This window comes from Cervus canadensis, chromosome X, assembly GCF_019320065.1.
Source record: "Cervus canadensis isolate Bull #8, Minnesota chromosome X, ASM1932006v1, whole genome shotgun sequence".
NCBI lineage: Eukaryota > Metazoa > Chordata > Mammalia > Artiodactyla > Cervidae > Cervus > Cervus canadensis.
In genome coordinates, this window is record NC_057419.1 from 42,109,825 (window position 1) to 42,127,392 (window position 17,568).

Sequence of the window (17,568 nt, forward strand, 5' to 3'; positions counted from 1 at the left end):
ATTCTAGAATGTGATGGGTCATTTGTTCTAACAAGTGATCTCACTTCCAAAAGTGACTTAAGAGCTCAACCACCTCAAAGAGCAAAGGAACTACATTTGACTACTGAACTACACAGAGGATAAGGGGCACTGACCTCTGCATAGCAGAAAAGCTTCGTATAACTTATAGTCGACCCCCTGTATTCGCAGCTCTGTATCCTTCGATTTAACCAACCACAGATCATGTAGTACCTGTAGTATTTACTACTGAAAAAATTTCATGTGTAAGTGGACCTGTGAAGTTGAAACCCCTGTTGTTCAAGGGTCGACTGTATTCCTTTTGTGCTGCTTCCTTTCATATTATCAACAAAAAACCCAGTCCACAATTACCTTACTCCAAACTCCAACTCAATCCAAAATAGGGCATCTCATACCCCTAAATCCATCTCAAGGTGTAACAGGCTCTGGAAACAATTACAGTACAACTGTCCTTTGGTAGTTGCAGTGAATTAGTCCCAGGACCACCAAAGATACCCAAATCCACTGTGATCAGATACCATAGTCGGCCTTGCATGTGCAGACTCCACATCCACAGATCATAAACACAGTAGTACATATATGTACTGAAAAAAACTCTCATGCAAGTGGACTTGCACAGCTCAAACCTGTGCTGTTGAATGGTCAACTGTAGCTCTTATCAACCCAAAAACTCAGTGTGAAGTGAAAGTTGCTCAGTCATGTCTGACTCTTTGTGACCCCATGCTATACAGTCCATGGAATTCTCCAGGCTAGAATGAATACTGGAGTGGGTAGCCGTTCCGTTCTCCAGGGGACCTTCTCAACCCCAGGGATGGAACCCAGGTCTCCGGCATTGCAGGCAGACTTTTTTACCAGCTGAGCTACCAGGGAAGACCAGTGAGGAGGAGGTAAAGTTATACATGCACATTAGAATTGGGAGAGAGACCTTTTTATAAAAAACTCATGAGAAGTAAGTCATGGGGATGTAATGTACAGCAAGATGACTGTAATTAATAATACTATATTGCATATTTGTAGCTAGTCAGAGTGAATCTTAAAAGCTTTCAACACAAGGGGAGAAAATTGTAACTGTATATGGTGACAGATATTAACAAGGCTTCCTATGATCATTCCACAGTATATGCAAATATCAAATCATCATGTTATACACCTGAAACTCAGTTATATATCAATTATACCTCAATCTTCAAAAAGAGTCAACATATTTTCAAATAAAAATTTTCAACAAGTGTAATAATTGTGTGTGTGTGTGTGTGTGTCGGGGGGAGGGGGAGGAGTTTGGAACAGAGAAAGGTATATTGCAGGGTCAAATAAGGAGAACAGGGCAGTTCATGCTCAAAAGACTTGAACTCCCTGCCTTTTCTTGTTGTTGTATTTTCTTTTGTAATTGAAGGATAATTGCTTTACAATAGTTTCTGCTATATAACAATATGAACCAGCTCTAAGTATACATCTATTGCTCCCTACCGTCTTGAGCCTCCCCTCCTACCCACCCCCCAGCATCCCTCTTAGGTTATCACAAAGTAGATAAGATTTTCAACAAGTGTAATAAAATTCTATACTGATAAAAATGGGGTGGGTGGAAATTAATATTATCTAAAATCCCAGGTATAATGTTTTCATACTGTTTATCAATAAGCTGCCAAAATGAATACCATAGAGAACTTTCTGAATGTTCCAATTAGAGAAGCATCACCCCAAATCATCACCACATATTTGAACAAATAACTTATTTGAATAATGTTCATCTTTTTTGCACAAAGATGATGCCAATCAACCATTGAAAGGACATTTAGATTGTAATTTTTCCAGCTTTGAGGAAGAGTTGATTTCAAGCCATCTTCTGTTTTCTAGTTCTTCATATAAGAGTGTAGGTAGCTCATAAAGATCAATGATTAACTCTTTTCTAAAAAGAAAAGCAAACCAACTTATCAAGCTAGACAGAGGAGTCAAACAAGGTTTGACTGATTTTATAGAGGACAGTCATGGCAAAGGTGTTTTTTCTACCAGATGTGAACAAGGAAGCATGTGTCACCAACTGCCACCACAAGGGAAACTAGTCTTAAGGTGAAGCCCATAGAGGATGAGCAGTAAGATGGAAAGTACCTGGATGCTTCTAGACTTTGAACTATGTCCAGTGCACAACTTACCTATGAACTTTCAACTTCACATGTGAGGGAATAAATCTCCCTATTGTTTAAGCTAGAATCAAGTCTTCAATATTTTTGCCTAAAAACATTATAACCAGAAGTCAAGGTCCCGAACAATTTTGTGCAGTCACCATACCAAACCTGGACTGCCCCTTTAATGGGAATGTCAACAAACTTGGAGGATATGTTTCCAATAATCTGATTAACAATATGTATTACATGATTTCATAAAATACCCATGTTTTAGAATTTGAAGAACCCTTACAGAAACAGTACGATGTCCTCCAAAGTAACTAAAAGTGAAGTATAAGAAGCCCCTGTGATTACCAATTGGGAGATGATGAACTGAAAAATAAATACAAGCCCTCAAGTTCAAAATAACAAAAGTAAATGCTCCACACTGCAAATACAGATTTATAAATGAGACACTTCTTCAATGAACATTTGTTACCTTTCCATTCACTTACACAGTTTTCAACCATTAGGGGTGGGTGTGTGTGTGTGTGGTGTGGTGTAGTGTGGTTTGTGTATAAGCACTATGTTCAGTCACTCAGTCATGTCTGAGTCTATGCGACCCCATAGACTGTAGCCCTCCAGGCTACTCTGTCCACGAAATTTTCCAAGCAAGAGTGCTGAAGTGGGTTGTCATTTCCTACTCCAGAGGATCTTGGCAGGTGGATTCTTTACCACTAGTGCTACCTGGGAAGCCCCCTCAACAATTATACATCACTCCAGTAGGCCTAGGATCCTATTTTAAGAAAGACTTGAACATATTAAACATGTTTTCTAATCCAAACAAATCATTAAGACTTTACAAGCACCCATCACCAGAGTCTCTCTAGTGAAATTCTTTTAACCAAAGCACAATCCTTATTTCTAATCTTTAAGTCAGCTACCTATCATGAAAATAAATCCCTACTACACTATAACTAGATTTTCCTGAACTCAATAGAAAATGAGGGAAATTATTTATTTGAACATCTTTATATTGCTTAAACACCAGTTTCAGGATTGTAGCATATGTCTAACAGCTTTGCCTTCCCTAAACCACCTAATCTTCACTTTGTGATTCTAAGTTATTTATTGGCTTAAGAAGTCCTCGTTCATGCCACTAGGAAATCTTTTTAACAGTACTTTAGGCAAGACTGCCGTTTTCTTCTGCTATTTAACCAAGAATGGTGTCCTCAAACATATTAATTTCAACTCTCTATCAACCAATTTCCAAAGCTCAGATCTTTTTAATCCTCGAAATCAAGTTCATTTATAGACTTAAAATTATTTTTTAAATAATTTTGATTTTTATTTTGAAATAATTTAGTCTCTGTAGATTATTAAAAGGGGAAAAATATAATGAACTTAAATTATTATAGAAAACTGGCAAAATTTAACAAAGGAACCGGGTCTTAAAAACGTAAATGCAAACGAAAACAGAAAGAAAAAAATAAATGCAAATCAATGAGAAGTTAAATATAACTTTTATAACAACTTAATGGTTCTGTAATCTTTCTCATTCTCTTTTTTTTTTTTTCCTCTCATTCTCTTTTATTTTGTCCTTTATTTCATAAAAACAGGAGGCAGAGTGGCATCAAACAAGGAAATTGTCAAGGATAAAAGAATCACCTACACAGTTGGGAGAGGTGCTACCCACAGTCGCCTGCCCTTTAACTTCACAATTGTGCTGTACCATTTTTATGTATGAAAATGATGAAATTAAACAGTAACAGTAATACTCCATAGTGTTAAGAAAAATACTCAACAGTGGCAAGAATTCAAGAAAATAAGCAGTTTTATTATTCTACTGGTACTGTAAGTATAAATTGGCAAAAATTTTTGTAGCATAATTTAGCACTATCCATCGAAACTCTGTGTGTGTGTGTGTGTGTGTGTGTGTGTGTGTGTGTGTGTGTGTGTGTGTGTGTGTGTGTGTGTGTATACACGCCTTCACTCAGTAAAATTTACCACTTCACGCTATCCTTCTAAGAATATAAAGACAGACTTCTGCAAAAAGTTAGTTACAAGGACAGACAATACAATGAGTATATAGTCTACATGTTCAATAGGGAACTGTTCTACCTATACGATGGAATACTATGCAGGGAACTGAAATGTAAATCACAAAGCGTGTTTTTGAGGCAGAGATTAACCGATACACTATGCTGAAGTTGCAGCATTTAGTTCAACTTTAAATACTGAAAGCTTACTGTTAATAGAAAAGCCTCTAAAGATTTATATCAAAAATGTTTTTTAGGACTTCCCTGGTGGTCCAGTGGTTGGGATTCCAGCTGCCAACGCAAAGGACAGGAGTTTTATCTGTGGTCCAGGAGGATTCCACATGCTGCAGAGCAACTAAGCCTGTGCCTCACAAGTATTGAGCCTATGCTCTAGAGCCTGGGAGCCACAACTACTGAGCCCGTGCTCCGCACCAAGAGAAGCCACCACAATGAGAAGCCTGTGCACTGCAACTAGAGAAAGCCTGTGTGCAGCAACAACGACCCAGTGCAGCCAAAAAAAAAATAAATTTTTTAATTTATTTTTTAAAAATTGACAGTTCTCTGGCAACCCAATGCTGAGGACTCCATGCTTCCATTGCAGGCGGGCACAGGTTCGACTGCTGGTTGGGGAACTACGATCCCACATGCAACAGGGCTTGGCCAGGAAAAAGAAGTGCCTATAGTGGTGTGGCAAAAAAAAAAAAAAAAAAGATTTGCCTCTAAATGATAAAATATAAATGAGCCATTAAGGCATTCCTATAATATTTCTTAACTATCTTAGATAGCTTGCACCAAGCTAGATGCAGTGAAATACATGTAACAAAACATGGTGCCTGCTCTTAAGCTGTTTACTTGTACTCCAATGCTTTTCTGTAAACAATGATCATATTATTTGTGCAAATGTTAAAAAAAAGTGTACTTCTTGTGTTAAACTTAGAAGATGGTGAAGATTATCAAACGAGGGTTACCAGAAAGGCCAACAGGATATGGTAGGAAAAAAAGCCATTTTAGGTAAACTTGGGTTCTAATCCTGACCTCACTGCTTTCTGTAAGACTGACATCAAGGAATCTAATTCAAGCTATTTCCTTATAGTTCACAGGCAGCCCTAAGGTTTGTCAGTAAAAGAGAAAGATGTAAGAGAGAACAAAAAGAGAAGTCCAAAGCCATACTATAACTAATTTGGAATTAAAGAAAGATCTAGAGAAATAGAGCTGGAGAGTAAAGAGGGTCAAGACAAAAATGTAGTAGGTGACAGAGACTTTCTAATGCTTGGAAATATTATGGCTCTGAGTTAAGACTATCAAAACAAGAGAAAGAGGGTGTACCTGATGACAAATCCACACAGTTCAGGGATGAAAAGAAACAACAATGTAGGTTAAGAGTGACAGCTTTGCCTGAAAAAAACAAGAGTCTTCTTCAGAGTAAGATGCAGAAGAAATGCAAGAAGATCTAAAATTCAATCTATTAGACTATGCACTAATTGCAGGCAGAACTCGGCATTTCTTTTCATCCCTAAGCTAATGTGTAACACTACAGGCAGCAGATTAGCTGCTCGTGGGTGAGTCTATGGGTATGGAAGGGAGGGAAAAGGAAAGAAGTACAGACAAATCTCTCAGTTGAACTAACTGTCATCTTTAGGCCTAAATAAGCTGTGACTGCCTGAGATTATTATTATTAGGTCAACAGATCTTTGATTTATCTTTTATATCTGAGACTGAACTAAAAAGCTGTATTTATACCCTGGGATAAAAGAGACCTCAGAAAGTTTATACTATTTCACTGTATATAAGTGACTGATGCACCGAGCTCTCTAGCACCTTTCTGCCTTCTCAAATCTATGACTGCCTTAAACACATCCTCTCCTATATGTAGCAGTAATACACATTAACATTTGAAAAACCATTTGGAAAGCATCCAACACAACAGACCTTTGTCGCTAAGATTAGAGACAAGCAAACAGGAAGCTGGAAAAGCAAAGAAACAAATCTGCAATCCTTTTACTCCCCTATCAGCATCTTCACTGAGGTTTTCAAGTCAAATTAATACATCTAGTGAAATCTCAGACTTACTACTTCTTCAATATTAAAGTAATATACTCTTCGAGATCTTTAATATCGCACATTTGGTTTACTACAAGAAACATTTGTAGTCCTTCTAGCTAGTCCTTTAAGTCCTCTCTAGTTCTTGAAATTACTACAACTTTTGCTTGTTGCCTAGATACGGTGTTCTGATAACCTGGCTTATGGTCACTAATTTTCTTCCTTGGGTTATTTCTCAATTGCATTTTCTAATTCTAAGCCATAAATGTGTGTGTGTGTGAAGTCACTTCAGTCACGTCCGACTCTTTGCAACCCCATGGACTGCAGCCTGCCAGGCTCCTCTGTCCATAGGATTCTCCAGGGAAGAACACTGGAGTGGGTTACCATGTCCTCCTCCAGGGGATCTTCCTGACCCAGGGATCAAACCCACGTCTCTCACGTCTCCTGCATTGGCAGACGGGTTCTTTACCACTAGCACCACCTGGGAAGCCACAAATAGACTGAACAGACTCAATGATTTTCAAATGGTGTGCATATACATACATTAGGATGGAGTGTTGTCATTGCACCCAAGAAACACAGAAAGATGGGGGGAAAAACAGCTTGCCAACACTAACTTACCACCTAAGCAATTCCTGGCATGTAACTTGCCCTAGCTATTTATAATTGGGCTTCCCAGGTGGTGCTGGTGGTCAAGAACTTGCCTGCCAAAGCAGGAGACATAAGGGACACGGGTTCAATCCCTGGGTCAGGAAGATTTTCAGGAAGCTATTTATAATTACTGAGGAACTAAAATAACCAAAACCTATTTTGCCCAAAAGTGATAGACACTGCAACAAATGACCAATTAGTTGAAGGAAGGAAGAAAGGGAGAAAAATCTATCATCAGGTGTGATTTCAGGGAAACTTTCAGTTCACCACAAACCATGAAGAAACTATTTGTAAAAAGTTTCAAGGTTTTTATACTAATATCAGGAATGATTATTATATCTCCTTCAGTAAATTTTTTTACTTCCGGAATTTTTACTATCTATACACCAAGTCTCTTAAAATATAATTTCTATGTTTTCATAATTTTGCTGTTTATTCTGAGGTACTTTACTACTTGATTTTTTAAGCAATCAACAATGACTATTCTCTCTTATAATTTTCCATACATATTCACAAATATTTACATATAATTTATATTAATTAAACTGCTTCTATAATCCATCACATATATTCACAAGAACATACACACCTGTCCTTCAGCTCTGGTCTCTCAGGGGTTCTTCAACCCAAAGAAGAGAAATCACAGTACCATCTACATGGCTTAAGTCTGTCTGACAGCCCCATGAGCTGTTTAGTTCAGCTGAGGTTGATGGTTTAGCTATGGGTGTAGGAGTGGAAAGGAGGTATGGTAGACATTTAAGAACCATTCGAATCCCATTTCAAGGAAGACCTGTTGGCAGTCATGCCTACAAAAGAGAGCTTCTAGGAATGACTGCTCTAAGCTGCAGAGAGCAACACCACCTGACGTCACACTCCTTTCCACATCCAATATGGAATGGATGCTGTATAAAGGCATGAAGGGACTTCCCTTGTGGTCCAGTTGTTAAGAATCTGCCTTTCAATGCAGGGAATGCAGGTTCAATCCCTGGTTGGGAAATGAAGATCCCGCATGCCTTGGGGCAACTAAGTCCATGAGCCACACCAAAAGATCCTACATGCTGCAACTAAACTAACACCCCCAATGCAGCCTGGATAGACAGAGAGACTGACCGACAAGACAGATAGATGAAAAAGCCCTGGTCATCATGACCCAACTTGTGATAGCTTTCTGAAAGACCATTCTAGCTCCAGAGCTTTCCATGGAGTTGGCCAAGGCTGTCACAGCTTAACTTCTCCCTCTGTCCAATTCTGGTTCCATTTCCCACCTTCCACATAAGTGTTGATCCTAAAGGTACTCCTTTCTAAACATCTTGTATGCTAAACTCACTTCAGAGGAATCCAACCAACTAAGTGCAATTAAGAGCAACTAAGTGCAACTAAGGCTAAGTGCAATGAGTCTCCAGCTTCCATCTTCCCACAATTCTCTAGCCAATTACTTTTTTAGGATAAATTCCTAGAAACCAAATGACCAAATCAAGTGACAGAAATTTTTTTTTAATTCTTCATAAACACTACCAACCACAAGGGTTAAAAAAGGGCCTGTTTTCCATCTACTCCAAATTCCTCTGAAATGACAGAAAAGATAATTTTTAATGAATAAATTCATAACAGAAATGATAACCAAAGTATACTATATACAGATCAGAAATTTTTAGAAATTCATCCTATCTTATCTTAAAGGAAGCAGATGAGATCAGAATAAGAAATAAGGGCAGAAAAACCACAGTACAAAATATTCACAAAACAGGTTCTACCATTTTCTACTCCAAAAGTAGAAGCAGTTTTTCATAAGGAACCCCAAACTCAGAAAACTTCACATACAAGAGGACTCAACAATATATAAAGAACTGTCCCTCAGAATAAACAGGGCTAGTAAATCTCCTACATAAATACATCTGAGCAGTTTACTCACATGTTCACTGAGTGGTTTATGTTTATTCCCCAATAAGTTATGGTTTATAATCTGTTCTCTAAAAATAAACATTTAGCTGGAGCTAGGGAGGTTCTCATCTTGCACTGCTTTCAGTGAAAAAAGGAGGAAGTAGCCTTTAGGTAACAAATGACTCCGTAAACTTGCAGTGATGGTGACGGTGTGTCTAAATGGTTACTAGAGACTGACTCTAGTTTGGACTTACAGGAAGACAGTGAAAAGAATGGATAGAAAGAATTCAATAATTAAGTATTTTTAAAGGATTTTTTTTTAAGTGGGAATGCGGTCAATAAAGCCTCAAGGATGAATTCAAACAACAACTCACATCTTATTTCCTAAGAAGCCATCAGCCTGAAATCTGAAATACAAATGTATGCCTCTGCATCCATTCTCCTTCCTCTTCTTCCTATTACAATGGCCAGTTCATCTACACAGTAAGTAAATGGGTCACAGAGTAGATCTTTTCAAATGCTTAAATCCTTAGGTTATCCTTCTCCTCTCCCATCTATTTAGATTATTCCTACCAGCTAGGTTGTCAACACTGTCTAGTTGCAACATACCCCCAATTCCACCTTCAAAACAAGTATCTCTAGACTTCTCATTACCTTCACAGTCAAACATTTTATAAAAGGAAAACACAGCTAAATCCATAGATGAATGAAGTTTCAAAAGCTAATATAAATAGTTTTTAAATGACCACTAAGCAATAAGGACATACAGCCTCATATGCAAACCTAAGTCTGGGTCTCTGTCTATATGCTCTAAAACTAGTGTAGTCTCCAAGCACAAAGTGCAGCATTGAAAAATCAAACTGCACAGAACTCTGTATTATTTTTTTTGTATAATGGTTTCCTTTAAGTAACCATTTTACTTAAAATTAAAACATCCAATAGATTAACTAATTGTTAATACCTATTATCCTGAAGTCATTTTGCCAAGTACTAACCAGTTTCACAGAGGAATCCCAAAACACCTGAGCAGCTAGTACTTCCTCCCCTCCTTTTACAGATTACAGACAGAAACTTAGGGATATTTATATAATCTGTTAAAAGTAATGCAACTGAACCGTAGAGCTGAGCCGGGAAATAAATAAGACTAACTTCAAACTTCATGGTATACCTGTCTCAAAGTAAAATCACATTTTCATTAGGAAAGTATTTGACCTATTATAAAAGAGGCATAATTAAACATCAACAATCCTTTGCTCTAGCCCTGAAACAACCTAAGTTTTTCAGCCTACTAAATACATTTGTGGAAAACAAGCATAAGTCCACCCACTCCCATTAAAATGTTTACTATCATCAAAGTGTTAAAATGTTATTGGTTATAAAATATTATTGGTTTGCTATGGATTTTTGCCTTTGGTATTGAGGTGTATGGTATTTGGGGGTGCTTTTAACTTCCCAAGTGGATAGTGGCCTGTGTCAGCAGCTTGGTAGCATAAAAACGACGTATCCTTCAGTTATTTAACTCACTTATTTCCAACAGGAAAAAAAAAAAAATCTTCAAATGAATAAAAAAATGTTTTATCCACTGCTCAAGCTCATGTGTGATCATCTCTGTTACTTACCTTTATAATAACATGGCTACAGATCAGATTTTCATTCAAATATTTTCAAGCTAAAACGGAAGTTAAAAGATAAAGAGAAATGCAGGGTTTGTGTTACTTTCCCAAACTGTCCATCAATGGCTCACTTTCTATTATGGTCAAGCCTTTAAAACACAGGCACTTTTCACATGGCAAAATAAAACAGTAGTACACATGTAGGTGTTTATCAGTTTAGCTGAATGGTCAACTTGCTGATTTACATGGAGTCATGTGAACTTTTCCCATTTCCATCTATTCTATTTTTTTTCTCATTGTTTAGAGGTGTTCATAAGCTTGCAATTTCTTAGAAGTAAAAATAGTAATACCTTCAATAGAGTACATTACAATTATTTTGAATACATATATAAATCAAACAGTAATTAACAAGGGGAAAAATTACCTTTTGGATAATCTTCCAATAAGAGGTTGAAGTGACCTAATTGACAAAAGAAATCAGACTCCACTTTTCCTTCAGCTTTTAAGATTAGAGATTCGTAGCAGCGAACAGCCTAGAAAAAAAAACACAAACATTTAAGAGAAAGACAAAACCCTAAAATGCATTTCCTTCCTGAGATTATGCATATAATCCTCCATTCAATCACCCAAGAAATCAATATATTTTATTTCTCCCTCAGATACAGCCAATGCATCAATCTTCTAAAATACCTACATGTTTATTAAAAGAGCCACTAATTATGGCATAAGTCCTTTTCCTATCTGTAAGATGGAAATATTTGCCAAAGAAGATAATGAAGGAGCACTTTGATAGCTTTATTCATTAGCTGTAAATCTAAATTTTTACTGTGGTCTGTGTTGATATAAACAAATATATCCAAAGATGGGAAGAACTTTATTGACTTATGTGAGAATTCACAGAATCTCCAGAGTAATAATAACTACCATTTATACTGAGGAGCTATTTTTTTTACCATAACCTTTACCCATTTAAACTACCATAAACTTTCAATTATCTTCTTAACAATACACTTCAAACCCACCAACTCTTTAACTCTGTTCCAAAATTTGATCCCCACTCCAATACACACATATGCACTCACTCTCACTGCTTCTTCCCCAAAGAAAATCATATTTTAAGGATATCATTCTTTTTTTGTAATCCAAGAAAGTACAGGGAAAAAATGAATGATGGGAAGAAGAGAATTCTGGAGTTTGACAAATTCCAGTTGTCATTAGCTACAGGAGATCCTAGGGAACTTATCCTCTTTGATTTTCAGTTTTAATAACACTCAAAGGGCTGATTTAAGAATTAAAATTAGAAGACTTCTCTTAAGGGTTCATCACAGTGCTTAGCACTTAATAATTGTTTCTCTACCTTCTACTTAGGTTAAGATAAAAAAACTAACTCTTCCAAGATTGTTTCAAGCATCCCAATAATCTTGTCAAAATTTCCCTCCTAACAGTCTACTTTATAATACTGTTACGTGTTAGTTTTCTGGAGTCGTTAAAAGAAGAAATGTGCATGGCTTCTCAAATGTATGAGTCCATTCTCAGGTATGGTACACACACAAAAAAAATAGTTTCCATTATCAAAAATTCCTTTCACCACTGCTTCAAGAGCTGTTGATGGGATAAGAAAACACAATGTGGGGCAGAGTACCCACTTAAAATGCCTTGATTTTTCCTCTCCTGTAAAATACACAGCCTTTGGTGAAGAGTTTCAAAATTTACATCCTAAAATTTATCTATCCAAAGCACATACAGAAGTATTTATCAAGTTTAGAGAAGTCTTCCTAAACAAAGCAAATTTGGGAATAATTCTACCATCGTTAAAGTCTAACACTTATTAAAAGGACTGCCTTCCATTCTTATTCTACTCTTACCTATCTACATGTGCATATGTACCAAATCACTGTCACTGAAAACTTATCATTCTGTTTCCCTATAAAAGAGTCTAAATGCTACACTGACATCTCAGAAATTACTATAATTTGGAGGAATGAAATTTCAAGATCCTCTTGAAGTCATATATAATCTGATCTGGCAGATGGTTAGAGAACAAAAATATAATTTACTTCTGTGTTTTTAATAATTTACTTTTGTGGTTTTAGTATCAATGAAATTTATAAAATTATAGGACTATGACAATTCTTAATTTTACACTAAATAAAATGACTTTTTAAAGCTAAAAATGGCATTATAAATAAAGCTAGTTATAGTCTTTGTTTTTTAAACTCTTAGTAAGATATTTAGAAACTTTGCTACTCCTCTCTGATTAATTTCTTATGGATGATTAGCATTAACTTTACAAGCAAATAAAGTTTCATGGTGAAAAAGCATTCAAGATATATACATGAAGTTTTAATAATCTGAGCAAAAAGATGGCAACGTTCTATATGACCTTTTATCACCACTACCATGATACTCTTACCTATCTTCCACTTACCAAAAAACAAAGGAACACATCTACAGTGAGTACTATACACAACTCTGATCATCACAAAACACAACACCAGGTAAAAATGAGAATGAACAAGTCTCGTACCAATACACTTGGACTTGATGAAGAGATTCACAATAATTTCCAACAAAGCCAGCATGTACCTAAACCTACCAACTAAATGTTGATGGCTGAAGATGATGCTGACAGAGCCAAATATCAAACGAAATGAAGATGAGCAAAAAGGCAGAATAAAGGTTCCAAGCACCCGTGTCATCATTTCATGGTGAAACCTCATGCATTTATTTCAAGTGTTTGAGGTAAACACTGACATTAGATCCAGGCAAACAATTTTTTTTAAGCATTTAAAGGAAAGTAAATAAATGGAGCAAGTTTCCAAGACTACTAACTGATAAAATAATCTAGAATGAAACAGTATTTTTATAATAAAAGTTTCAATAAAGGGCTAATTGTAAACATAGAAGATATGCAGTTAGTTTAGATTTAGAACAAAGTTCAGGCAAACTTCTATTAAGTAAAAATACTTGTTAAAAGGATTACTTTTATATTCATTCTCACCTTTAAAAAAAATTTTTTTTAATGTGCACAAGTAAAATCCTCCCCTTTCCTCTAGGATTCATAGTACTTTCAGTGTAAAGATACTCAGAAATTTGAATAAAAACCATTTTCCCCAGATCAGCATCATTCAATAGAGCATGTTTTGCAATGACAAAAATGTTCCATAATTTGTGCTGCCCAATATGGTATCCATTAGACATACATAGTTATCAAGGACTTGAAACATGACCAGTGTAAGACAAGCAAATTTTTTAATTATTCCACTTTAATTTGTATTTAAATTAGACACATGGCTACATATACACACATATAGAGACATGGCTACATATAGATGCATAGCTAATGGACAGTGTAGACTAGATAATTTTTAAAGCTTAAAAACAATAAATTCTCAACTCATATGCTAAACACTAAGAAAGCAAAAATGTCTTATTTTTATACGTGAAAAACCTATTAAAAAATAAGGTATATCTTGCACTAAGGGATGAGCAAAACCCTCCACAAAAATCACTTTTAAATCCTATTGTTGTTTACAGTTAGGGGCTTACATACCTGTAATCTTTACTACTTACTAGAAAAAAAAATTGAGAAGGAAAACAAAGTTAATCATTAAATACTAGAATCAAAGGAGAGTAAAGATTCTCCCAGGCTTCCCAGTGGTGAAGAATCTGCCTGCCAATGCAGAGATGTGGGTTCAATCCCTGGGTCGGGAAGATGCACTGGACGAGGAAGTGGAAACCCACTCCAGTATTCTTGCCTGGAGAATCTCACAGAAAAGAGGAGCTTGGTGAGCTACAGTCCATAGGGTTGCAAAAGAGTCGGACATGACTTAGCCACTAAAAAACAACAAAGATTCTCCCAGCTAAGCAGAGAGACTGGATGTCTTCCTCTCACTACAGTGCTAGCATCCACAACGTTCAATATAGTTTGTGCTCGGTAGCTGCTTTGTTTTTATTATTTGAAAAAAATCTCAGGATACTAATCATCACCCTCTATTTCTAAACTTTGAAAGATTAGATCACATTAAAAAAAAAAAAGACGTAAATAATTTGCCTTTTTATGTTAAGCATTAAAGTACTGTATGATAAGCTTGGTAAGTGCCTAGCTAAAATGAGTTGTTACTATTTTAGAACTGTTAAGTATAGGCAACATCTTAACAATCTTTTTTCCAATCTGAAAGATTAGTACCTGGTAAGTACCTGAAAGATAAGTACCTGAACATACAAATGGTAGAGAATACTAATGTACATTTAAATACCTCAATGGTTTCCTTTTTTTCTTTCTTTTTCATTCTTTCTTCTAGCATTTTTTGCATGCTCAGTCATGTCTGACTCTTTGCAGCCCCATGGACTGCAGTCCGCCAGGCTCCTCTGTCCATTGGATCCTCCAGGCAAGAATACTGGAGTGGGTTGCCATTTCCTTCTCCAGGGTGATCTCCCCCACACGTCTCCTGCTTTGGCAGGCAGATTCTTTACCACTGCGCCACCTATCTCAACACAGTCCTACTTTGGTGGTTCCCATTCTGAAGCCCTTCCTCTTCTATCAGGTTCCCAGATGCTTACTGCCTCCCCAACCTGTAAGCTCTGTCGGGGGAAGGGCCATATCCCAACCATGATCACATGACAGGGACTTAATAAGTATTTCTTGAATTAATGAAACAATGTTATGTTATTTTAGATTTTCAAGTGACCTTCTCTTCTTTGTCTTACACTTCCATTCCTTAAGGGCTGCAAGTCAGGATGCTAAGAATTAATCTTAGTAGTTAGTTAAACTCATTCCCATTAAGATATAAATCACTGATATGTTAAATGAACCAATGGTTTTTAAATGAACCAAGCTTTTGGGTTGAATATAATAAAAGCAAGCATATAGTCCTGCCCACAGTTCCTAAAAGCAGTCACAGACAGACGTAAAAGACAATTTAGCAGCTGACTACTTACAAAAGATTAAGGAACTGAAGCCGACTACAGGTCAACATGTCATCCATGAAATAGGGCTACTAAAAATGTATTCATGGTCCAAAATAATGAAGCACATTATACAGATCAACAACAATAATCAGCTCACCAAAGTCTGCTCTGACCAGATCTCTAAAATTATGTTTAAGTTCTGTGTGCCACACTTTAACAAGCGGTAACATAAAGAAGGTTATAAGTGTGGTGAAAGATGGATAAACTACCATATGAAAATTATTTTAACTGAATTGAGCTGAGGAGAACCATCAGGGATGCTTTAACTTTACTTAAATATTTTAAAAGCTGTCACTTAGGAGAAAAGATTAACTGCACTCTGGATAGCTCCAGATATCAGAACAATGAATGGGTATAACTAACAAGCAAGTTTAATTCAGTTCAATCAGAAAGGAGTAACACTTAATGCACCAAAAATTAAATGGGCCACCTTTTGGGGGTTTTTTTCGGCCACACCATGTGGCTGCAGGATCCTAGTTCCCTGACCAGGGATCGAACCAGCACCTTCAGCAGTGAAAGCTTTAAGTCCTAACCACTGGACTGCCAGGGAATCCCCTAAATGGGTCATCTTTCTTTGGCTCATATTAATGCAAAGAATTAAAGAATAAATTACTAAGGTTATCTTTGTGGGGGTAAAAAGGAGACTTCTTACTCTGGATACAATTCTGCATTTTTTAAAGATTCCTTGGGCTTCTCGAATATAAGCACACAATGTGTAATATTATATATACTACATACCAACAGACAAACAGACATGTGTATATGTAAATGCATCTCTCTTGACTTAAATCCATGATTGCAGTTTATTCACTTTGAATTTCCAGAATTTCTAAAGAAATACACTCTCTTGAACTTCTCTCCCAAAACCATAAAAATGTCTGCTTCATTAATGTTTCTCAGACAGTCTTCTCAGAAATATGTTCATAAATCAGAATTCTTCCCCTTCCCAGACACTCAGTGATGCCCTTTACCTGTTTTTAAAATAACTTAGGAATCTGAAAAGGTTGAAATTACCTGAGTCTAAACCATTTTTTGAAATTTCAACACACCATATATAAACAAAGTTACACAATTAAAATGATAATCTTAAGTATTATTGATTCTTAATGACTCTATTCTTGAACTTACATATCAGACTTTCATACTTCTCTTTTTAATTTCATTTACTATTTAAGTTAAAATTAACACATGACCAATTCTAAAGGATATGTAGTAAAGTCTCCCAATCCTGATCCAAGCCACCAGTCCCCTTTCCCAGAAGCAACAATGTAAAAACTTCTTACTATATTCAAGATTATTTTGTGTAGATGCAAGCACATTTTTCCCACTTTAGTGTTAATATTTAGATATTTATATGAACAGTGTTTATATAAACTTGCTTCAGATTCTAGATGTCCTTGATATCCTTTCTCTTCTCCTCTGTTAACAGAACCTCTAAATTTAATTAGACATATGCTGACACAGGATACTGGGGTCCCCAGTCATCATTGTGGGTGTGGCCTGATGATTAAGTTCTGGCCAATGGGATCCCTAGCTGGAAATTACCCAAGTGGTAGAAGCTACAAGCTGAGGACAGAGAGTAGGAACACAGGTGCCCAAGTTCCTGGAACAGTAGAGTTCCTGAGCAGCCCAAAACTGATTGCCTCTGAGAATTCTTTTATACAAGAAATAAATGAGTATGCAGCCCTCTTTTTTCATTTAAAACAAACAACAAAAAAAAGCAGTCTAATGAAATAATCATTAACACATACCAACAGGATAAATGAAAATTAAAAGAAATCTAGTTAACTGTCACCTATACCTAACATTTTAAAGAAGATAAAAGAACTTACACATTTGTTACTCTACACTACCTCCCTCACTCCAACTTTCAATTAATACCCATCTTTTGCATTACAACAAAGTCAGTTAACCAAATTTAAGCATATCAACCTCGATTCTGAATTTCTCAGCCTCTCTGGACTCTGCATTCAGTAAGAAAGCATCACTCAAGAAAATATAGCACCTTAAGTACCATTCTTTACAAATAAACTATTGAAAATGCTTTGCTATTGCAAAAATTTTCATAGAACTACACTACTGAAATCAAACTAGATAATTTCATACCTCAAGTGCTGATAACTAATATCTGAGCTCTTGATACGTACCATGCACTATTCTAAGCACTTTACATATACTTATTCATTTAGTCCTCACAATTACTCTATAAGATAGGGAGAGCCTACGTCACAGATAGGGAAACTGAGGCATAAA

The 17,568-nt window shown here is 36.2% G+C and overlaps 1 protein-coding gene across 8 annotated transcripts in view; it reads right to left on the bottom strand.

Moving 5' to 3' along the window:
• KDM6A (lysine demethylase 6A) overlaps window positions 1-17,568 on the bottom strand; it is a 180,329-nt gene that overhangs the window by 113,120 nt on the left and 49,641 nt on the right. For all 8 annotated transcript variants that reach the window (XM_043459029.1, XM_043459026.1, XM_043459025.1 and 5 more), the window contains exon 3: window positions 10,769-10,877. In XM_043459029.1, coding sequence (XP_043314964.1) covers window positions 10,769-10,877 — 109 coding nt within the window. The remainder of the gene's footprint in view (window positions 1-10,768; window positions 10,878-17,568) is intronic.